Source organism: Chrysochloris asiatica, unplaced genomic scaffold (assembly GCF_000296735.1).
Source record: "Chrysochloris asiatica unplaced genomic scaffold, ChrAsi1.0 scaffold00007, whole genome shotgun sequence".
NCBI lineage: Eukaryota > Metazoa > Chordata > Mammalia > Afrosoricida > Chrysochloridae > Chrysochloris > Chrysochloris asiatica.
This window is the reverse complement of record NW_006408525.1, coordinates 4,621,936-4,631,211: the sequence shown is the minus strand read 5'-3', so window position 1 is coordinate 4,631,211 and position 9,276 is coordinate 4,621,936. Positions and strand designations below refer to the sequence as shown.

The 9,276-nt window shown below is 46.5% G+C and overlaps 1 protein-coding gene across 1 annotated transcript; it reads left to right on the top strand.

Moving 5' to 3' along the window:
• Positions 1–619: 619 nt before the first annotated feature.
• On the top strand, positions 620–9,276 carry CCL5 (chemokine (C-C motif) ligand 5). Its single transcript, XM_006832337.1, has 3 exons — positions 620–692; positions 2,391–2,502; positions 9,189–9,276. Exons 1-3 carry the CDS (start codon positions 620–622, stop codon positions 9,274–9,276), a joined length of 273 nt encoding a protein of 90 aa, XP_006832400.1.

Here is a 9,276-nt window from a genome sequence, read left to right as displayed (position 1 = left end):
TTCACTCAGCAAGCAAATGTGCTCAAGAAACTACCCCAAGAGAAATCACTCCAACTCTTATCTGATGCCAAGATCCCCAATGCCCAGTTGGGAAGCACATCCTTTGAGAACGTATTATTCTCAATAAAATACCCTGTACGTAGCATTTTCCACGGATGGGAAGGTGGCCTGGAATGCAGAGGTGTAAGGCATGAGCAAGAACTTTGGAAATAACGAACACCCGGTCAGTGTTTTCTGATCCTGTCCTCCCTGCCCTGCTCTTGACTGAGGAAGACAGCTTTCTGCTCTCTAGAAAGTGAAGCAGGATGCCAGCCAAGACAGTGGTTTTCTACCCTCAGTGCTTGGACTGGCTTCTTTGGGAAAAGGGCAACTGGTGAGCTCACCCTGGGTGGGCGGGGGATCAGGGGCAGAGGAAAACTGAAATTTCTGGGGGCTATGTTAGTTTTGTTTTGTTTGCCATTTTGTGTAATTTCATTTATGGTATCAGCTAATCTTTGGCTACTGCGTCGGAAACTCCCCTTGGGGCTCCCCCCACAACTGGCTCTGACTACCTATAAAAGGCTCACAGAGGATTCTGAGACAGTACGTGCTGCCTGCCCAGCCTCTGCCCACAGGCACTATGAAGATCTCCGCAGCTGCCCTCACTGTCCTTGCCGCCGTTACCCTCTGCATCCCTGCAACTGCCTCTCCATGTAAGTCCAGGTCCTCGCCACTACAGCCCCCCGAGCAGGACCCTCTGCCCATAAAGTCTACCCCTCCTCCCTTGACTGTTGCATTTACTGTCTGAACCCCGTTAGTTACATTCATATGTATTGTTTTACCCAGATGTCCCAGACCTACCCCAAATAGATCTCTAAGCCCCTTCTGACAGGTACTTTGCAATGTCTTCAAGGTCTGTTCTGTGTGGACTGTTTCTGGGGTTGTTAGCAGACAGGGACAGCTCAAGCTGACCTCAAAACACAACTGACTCATGCCTAAAAAGTTTCTAACAGACTTCTGAGCCTTCACTGAAGCCTCTCCTGGAAAAGCCAGGTTCTCCCCATTTCACAGATGGAAAAACTGAGGCAGTGAGAGAATAAAAATAGCTAGTGATTATTAGGACTACTGGTGTGGCACTGCCAGTTAATGCGGTAAACTGCAACATCGGTTTGGGCCGTTAAGGCCGGCAGCTCCGAATCACCAGCTACTCCTTGGAAACCCTGTCTAGGGTCGCTATGAGTCTGACCCCGACTCGACGGCACTTAGCAACAACAACAGTAATTATTAAGTACCTACTATGTTTCAGGTAAAGGAGCCCTGGTGATACAGTGGGTTAAGTGCTGGGGTGTTAACTGAAAGGTTGGTGGTTTGAACCCACCAGCCACTCGCTGCGAGAAAGATGAGGCAGTCTGCTACCGGAACGATGCACAGTCTCAGAAATCCTATGGAGCAGTTCTGCTCTGTCCTATAGAGTTGCTATCAGTCGGAATCTACTCAATGGCAGTGGGTTGGGTTTGGTGTTTTGATGTCAGGTAAGGAGCCCTCGTAGCACAGTGTTTAAAGTGCTCAGTTGCTAACCAAAAGGTTGGAGGTTCAAATCCACCAGCCACTCCACAGGACAGAGATGTGATAATCTACTTAGGAAAGACTAGGATCTCTATGAGTCAAAATCAAGTTCGTTTTGGCAGAAATGGATTTATTTTTTTCAGTTTTATGTCAGGTATTGTGCTGATTGCTTTACATGTACTATCTTATTTAACAGTCTCTTTCAGTAATTGTCCTTGGCTTACAAATGGGGAAACAAAGCACCAGAGAGGTTAGGTAACTTGCACAAGGTCACACAGCTAGGAAATAGGGCAACTGGTATTTAAACCCAGTTCTATCTGGCACTTAGACACCACTTGTCTGCTGGACTGTGGCAACTAACAATTCCCAATGTTGTCTGAAATTAATTAACCAACATTTCTGCTCAGAGCCATTCTCACTATGACCTGACCAAAGGGTTCCAGGCCATAGAGCCTGACTTTTGGATGTTCTCCTCCCATTCAACACACTCCAGGTTCCAAAGGAACCATGTTCTGAATCCATTTGGATGCTGGGAGAGCAAGAATGAGAACAGAGGGTCCAGAGTGAGCCAAGAGGAGGCCTAGCATGCCATGAGAGCCAAGGGTGTGGGGTTGCTGTGTACAAATACAAGACAAGCTGGGCTCAAGAATTGGCCAAGAAGAAGGGAGATCCCCAGTCCTGTGCTGGAATCCCCACTCTGTCACTGTGTATCTATGGCCAAATGGCTTCTATTTCTGGCTAGTGAGCATAATAGTTCATTCAAGGAGAAGTATATGAAGCACTCAGCTCATTGGCCAGTGTGTCCTGGCAATAAATAAAGGAGTCTCCTTCTTTCTTCCTCCCAGATGCCTCAGACACCACACCCTGCTGCTTTGCCTACATCGCCCGAGCACTGCCCCGTGCCCACATCCAGGAGTATTTCTACACCAGCGGCAAATGCACCAACCCAGCAGTTGTGTAAGTCTCGGCCCCATGGAGCCCTCCAGAGCTCATCAAATCCACTTACAACCTCAGAGGCATTAGGGAGGAGAGGTCAGGGGTCAAAGACCTAGTTACTAATCAAACAATTTTTTTTTTTAATAATAATAATTTTTAAACCTTCATTCATCGGAGAAACAAATTATTCTCTTTTAAAGATACGAACTAATACATTGAAAAATACATAATCCCTACCACATAGAAGGAGCTCTGGTAGCATAGTGGTTACGAATTGGGCTGCAAACCGCAAGGTCTGCAATTTAAAACTACCAACTATTCTGTGGGAGAAAGATGAGGTTTCTGCTCCCATAAAGATTTGCAGCCTCGGAAACCCTGTATAGGGTCGCTACAAGTTGGAACTGACTCCACAGCACATAACCACTACCATCACACAGCAAGTGTTTACTACTTGTCCAATGTCTTGAATGTGCATTATCTCTAAATTTACCTGACGAGTAGGCACAATTGTCTCTCTCCATGTTTCAGGTAATGAAACTGAAGCTCAGAAAGATTTGGTGACGTGACCAAGGTTGTGCAGTGAGAGGTAGAGTCTGTCTCTGGAATCTTCTTTTTCTTCTAAAGCCAGGTCTTTAGTGACCTTGGCATAGACAATTTAAGGTGATAGAGAATGTAAATAGGACCATTTGTAAATGGTGGTTGTGTGCCACCGAGTCAGTTTCAACTCATAGCGACCCTGTATAGGACTGTATAGGGCTGTAAATCTTTACGGATGCAGAAAGTCTCATCTTTTTTCCATGGAACACCTGATAGATTCGAACTGTTGACCTGGCAGTTAGCAGACCGACTCACAACTCACTACACTACTGATCTCCTAAATAAGAGAAAAAATATTTAATATAAAAATACCCATGACCCCTGCAAAGTTAGAAGTATTTGAAGTCAGACTTGGGTTCTGATAAATCCCTTTAGTGGTAATATTTAACACTGGCTGTTTATTATGTTTAGTAGAGCCTAATAAACCACCATCTTTGCTTATGCTGTGGGGCTTATAAGAGGCCTCAGACGGACATAGCAATGACTGACGTGCCAACCATCAAACTGGACGACAGGCTGTGTGGCTGGAGGACGGATAGTGGGAACACCATGCAGTTTCAGGGGTTAGGAGAGGGAACCAAGGGAGGTCTGCTGTAGGAAGTGCCGGCTGACGTAGGTCTTGGACTGGCAGACAAAAGCCTAAAGAGCTGGGTGGATCAGGCAGAGGGAATGCCTCCAGAACTTGGCTTTAATTTCTATAGAATCTCTGTGTCCCTAGGGATGACTGTGAAATGAGGCAGAAAGAGAGAGGCTGAGACTATCCTAGAAGACCTGGAGTGTCAGGACAAGGAAGCAAACGCTTTGGAGCGGTCAAACATGATGTGAGCTGGAGCAGGAAAAGCCAAGAGGCTGTGGATATCTACCCAAGTGGCTTGTTGTTGTTGTATGCTGTCGAGTCAGTGCTGACTCATAGCAACAAGGAACGGCTGGTGAGTTTTGAACTGCCAACCTGTGGTTAGTAGTCCAGTGCTGACCCTACAGCACCACACAAGACATTGTTGTTGTTGTTAAAGTGACATTGAGTCAGTTAGTTCTGACTCATAGCAACCCTGCATAAGGTTTCTGAGGAGCAGTTGGTAGGTTTGAACAGCCAACCGTGTAGTTAGCAACTCAGTGCTTATCCTACAGCGCCGCTTAGTGGAAGCTAAATGGTGCCCAGAAGGAAAGAAGGAGAAGGGATAAGTAAGTCCCGGTGTGTTGGGGGTGGGGGGTGGGGGGGTTATGTGCCCCGTAGAGTCAGTTCCCATTCATAGTCTCCCTGTATTGGGTGGTTTCCAAGGCTGTGAGTAGAAAGCCTCAACTTTCTCCCACGGAGCAGCTGGTAGATTGGAACTGCTGACCTTGAGGTTAGCAGCTTAGCTCTTAATATACAAGTGCCTGTTGTTTTTGTGTTGTTAAGTATCATCGAGTCAGTTCTGACTCATAGTGACTCTGTATAGGGTTTCCTAGGAGCAGCAAGTGAGCTTGACCCACCAACCTTGCGGTTCAAACTGAACTTGCAGTCCAGTGCATTAGCCTGCATTGTGACAGGTGGTTTGAAATCAAGAGCAAGAAACAGAATGAGGCTGAGCTTTCAACCCAAATGGTTGGAGAGGGGCAGAGCCACTGTAAGTCTCAAGGAAGAGCTGTTGAAAGAGAAATGTGGGTGCTTTGTGTTCCTTTGTGCCTGAGGGACCAGCAAGACAACCCTGTGGAAATGTCCAGGGGGCATGATAACTGAGAAAGGGTCAGGGCTAGAGATGCGAAATTCTTTTCCAGGAAGAATGGGGCTTCCAATCAAAGAGGTGAGTTGTAGCATAGTGTTGGTGATCAGTGGCTCTGGAGCTAGTCTGTCTCTGTGGAGCTCCCAGCTCTGCCACTGCATAGCTCAGGAGCTTGAGACAGCCAGGTAACCTTTCTGACCCTCAAAGTTCTCATCTATAAAATGAGCCCAATAGAAGTATTTCCCTTACTGGGTCACAGAATAACAAAATACCCAGAATATTGCCTGGCACACAGTAGGTGACCAATTAGATGCTAACTTATCATCATTCTCATTTACATGTATTATCATATACATAGAAGTGACAAGTAAACCTTATGGAGTGAATGTAATTCTTTCACTCATTTACTCAGTAAACATAGCATGGTTTTATGTCAAGTCCAAGTCCAGAAACTAGGAAAAGAACACAGAGAAGAGGAAAGGGCAGCGATGCTGAGAAAGCGGATCTTAAGAGATAGATGAAGGCAAAGGTTCCCACAGAGCTGAGCAGGCAGAGGGAAGTCAAGCAAGTAAAGGGTCCCCAAACTGGGAGTAGGAGGGAAGGCTTTCCAAAGAGGGGCTGTTCTCTGCAGGAAGGAGGCAGAAATAGAGGCCTGTGAAACTCTCACCCCAGATGTTAGTTTCCTGGCCGCCGCAGCCCAAGGGGCCAAGGGGAGGATGATGAATCTGGCAGGATTTCCTGTATGACTACTGGCTGGGCTAAGCAAGGGCAGGGTCTATGCCTGAAGCGCCCACCAAATTCTGTCTGACTCATAGCGACCCTATAGAGCAGAATAGAACTACCCCCATAGTTTTCTAGGAAGCAGACCACCCTCCACCTCTTTCTCCATCAGAAAAACTGCCACCAACGTTTTGGCTAGCAACCAAGCACTTAAATGCTGCGCCACCAAGCCTCCTGTGGCTCCCTTACACACACGTTGTTGTTACGTGCTGTTGAGTTGGTTCCAACTCACAGAGAGCCTGTACAGGGTTTCTGAGGAGCAGCTGGTAGGTTTGAACCACTAACCTTGTGGTATGTAGTCCAGTGCTCATTATATAGCTTCACACCAGAACTCACACATACATTTTTTGTTGTTATTGTTAAGTACTGTTGAGTCGTTTACAACCCATAGCGACCCTGTATAGGGTTTCCAAGGAGCAGCTGGTGAGCTTGAACCGCCGATCTTGCTGTTCAAACCAACTTTGCAGTTCAGCACATTAACCTACAATGCCACACAAGGACTCCTCACACTCACATCGTTGTTGTTGTTGTTGTTGTTTTTAAGTGCCATCAAGTTGGCTCCAACCCATAGCGACCCTGTGTAGGGTTTCTGAGGAGCAGCTGGTGAGCTTGAACCACTGACGCTGCAGTTCAAACGGCTTTGCAGTCCAGTATATTAACCCACAGCGCCACACCAGGACTCCTCACACACACATACTTCCCTCAAATAAGACAACAAACACTAGGGGGCATGAGAACCCAGAAAGTGCAGGGTGAAAGCAAGAAAATCAAGCAGCTCAGAGTAAGGCTCAGAACGGGGACTTAGCTACCCTGCAAGCAAGCACAGGGCGAATCCTTGTTCTCACCAGACAACCTCTGCCTTCACAGGTTCTGGAAACATTTGGGCTCAAGAGTATTCTGGGAAATATCCTAAAGAAAAAGTCAAAATGAGAAAGGTCAAGTAGACAGGGCTGAGCTCTGGGTCCTTGTGAGTATTCCTGAGTAATATGCTCATTGGCAGCACTTCTACCCAAGCAGACTTCCACACTTTCCCTTCACACCATCGCCACCTGCAGAGATAAGGAGCTCCCACTCTCACACTGATGGACTCAGCTGCCGCTGAGTCAGCCCTCACTCAAGGTGACCCCACACACAGCAGAACAGAAATGTTGCCCAGTCCTGCACCATCCTCCTGACTGGTTGCAGATAAGACTGTTGTGATCCATATGGCTTTCACTGGCTGATTTTCAGAAGTAGCTCTTCAGGCCTTTCTTCCTAGTCTTAATCTAGAAACTCCACTGAAAACTGCCCAGCATCATAGCAGCACGAAAGCCTCCACTGGCAGATGAGTTGTGTCTGCACAGGGGGCACCTTGGCTGGGTATTGAACCCTGGCCTCCTACATGAGATGTGAAAATGCCTCTGAATGGCTACTGTCCTCATCTCGCATCAGCCTCCACATCCTAGCCGACTGGTTGTTGTTGTTAAGTGCCGTTGAGTCGGTTCCGACCCATAGCGACCCTGTACAGGGTTTCCGAGGGTGTAAATCTTTACGGGAGTAGAAAGCCTCATCTTTCTCCCGCGGAGCAGCTGGTAGTTTCGAACCACTGACCTTAAGGTTCACAGCCCGATTCGTAACCACTACGCTACCAGAGCTCCTTTTAGCCGGCTGGTTAGTTGGTAGAAATGCTTTCACATATTCAATATCACAGGGTCCTCAGCCCACGGAGTCACGGAGTCCTGTACCAAGAGCTGTGGTCTCTGTCCCTCTGACTCACAGCTACACAGGCATTGCCCAGCAATCCAATCCGAACAACAGCACATTATGGTGTTTTTCAAAACTCCTTCACACGTTGTCTCATTTGAATTTCGTAACAGTTGCTGTTGTTATTAAGTGCTGTCGAGCTGGTTCTGACTCATAGCAATCCTGTAGAAAGGGTTTCCAAGGAGCTGCTGGTGGATTTGAACTGCCGACCTTGTGGTTAGCAGTCCAGTATTGATCCAACAGCGCCACACCAAGACTCCTCATAACAACTGAACAAAGTAGGAATTATTTCTGTGCACATTTTTGAAGGAAACAAATCAATTCCGAGGCTCTAAGTGATTTGTCTAAAATCACCCAACTAGTTAGGTAGTGAAATCAAGACTCAAGTTCACATCCTTTCATCTACCCATGTATGCACGAATGTACTCCAGCATCTACCTTATTGTCTACTGAGTCAGGCACTGTATTTTCTGAAGTGAAACCACATGGTTTTTAACCATATTTCATCTCCCACTTATCTAGCCATGATCCAGTTCCTGGAGGACACAGAATTCACCCTTTCTCACCAGCCAGCACATAGTATGGCATAGAGGGAGGGCTGTTCTCTGTTTGGTGGTTGACCAACTCGACCTTGGAGCCCCTTAGACTACACATCTCCAGATCGCTTTAGTTTTGCAGGCAGCATGTGCTTGTGTGAATTCAGACAAATCTGCTTCTGGTTTGGAGCCCTTTGACCCTATCATAGAAGGAAATGCCCTTTCCTTAGAGATCACAAATACCAAACCAGGTTAAGTCCAAAAGTACTGTTACTAGGGATCCAGTTCATACATGCCTGGGCTTATTCCAAATAAAACCTCTTTAAACATGTCTCTGTGACTTGCTGCAGACAAGCCTCGTTAGGAAGTCTCCAAGGAAAAAAGATCCAGTCTAGACAGTGGCTTTCGTGGGGCTCTGTTGGGCTGGTTAAAAATTCCACGCAGAAAGGTCAGTTTAAATTATTATGCTTTTGGGGTTCCCAAAGGGGTCATCTTAATCGCAAAGGTCAAGTAAGTAGGCAGGACTGAGTTCTGCATACTTCTGAATACTCCTGAGTAATATGCTCATTGGCAGCACTTCTATCCAGGCCCAGATAGAACCAGCAGACTTCCACACTTCCTCTTCACACCATCGCCACCTGCACTGTAGGATAAGCACTGGACTGCTAACCACAAGGTGGGCGATTCAAATCCACCAACCACTCCTTGGGAATCCTATACAGTGTCGCTTTGAGTGGGAACCAACTCTACAGCACTTAACAACAACAACAGCAAATCTTGATAGATTTTTCTGAAGGACACAGAATGATCTTGAGAATTTATTAAGAAGTTTTCAGAAAATTGAAAACTACATTGGTGAGAAAAAGGCTATGCAAGTGGCGCCAAGAAATTGTTTTCCATGATGACAATGCACCTCCTCATTCTTCCAGGGTAGCAAGGACCCCATCCACTCTACAGCATTGATCTTGCCCCTTCAGACTGCTTTTTGTTCCCCCAAACTCAAAGAACATTTCAAAGAAACACAACTTGAGCTCCTTGCAGATGGCACTGTTTGGATTGGTTCTTATTTTTGCAGACACCCTAACAATACTAAGACTAGTGTATTACTACGATAACTTGTCTACAGCCATCCACTGATCCCAGAGATGTATTTAAACACGTTTTGCTTGGAATACACCTGTGTATGTATGAACTAGCACCCCAGTAGCAATAGTTTTTTACTTGTGGAGATCCGAAATACCTTACTTCAGCATCACTCATTTCCCCTTATCCCTCAATCCACCTTATCTCCCAAAATTGGTTGTCCCAACCCTGACAAAATCTTACCCCTTCCTCTCCTTTTCCACAGCTTTGTCACCCGAAAGCACCGCCAGGTGTGTGCCAACCCAGAGAAGAAATGGGTGAAAGAGTACATCAACTCTTTGGAGATGAGCTAG

Bases quoted from the DNA above. Each gene is read 5' to 3' on its own strand.
- CCL5 (XM_006832337.1), top strand. From the start codon at position 620: ATGAAGATCTCCGCAGCTGCCCTCACTGTCCTTGCCGCCGTTACCCTC. The intron at 693-2,390 runs GTAAGTCCAGGT...TCTTCCTCCCAG, and splicing joins CCCTGCAACTGCCTCTCCAT to ATGCCTCAGACACCACACCC. The intron at 2,503-9,188 runs GTAAGTCTCGGC...CCTTTTCCACAG, and splicing joins TGCACCAACCCAGCAGTTGT to CTTTGTCACCCGAAAGCACC.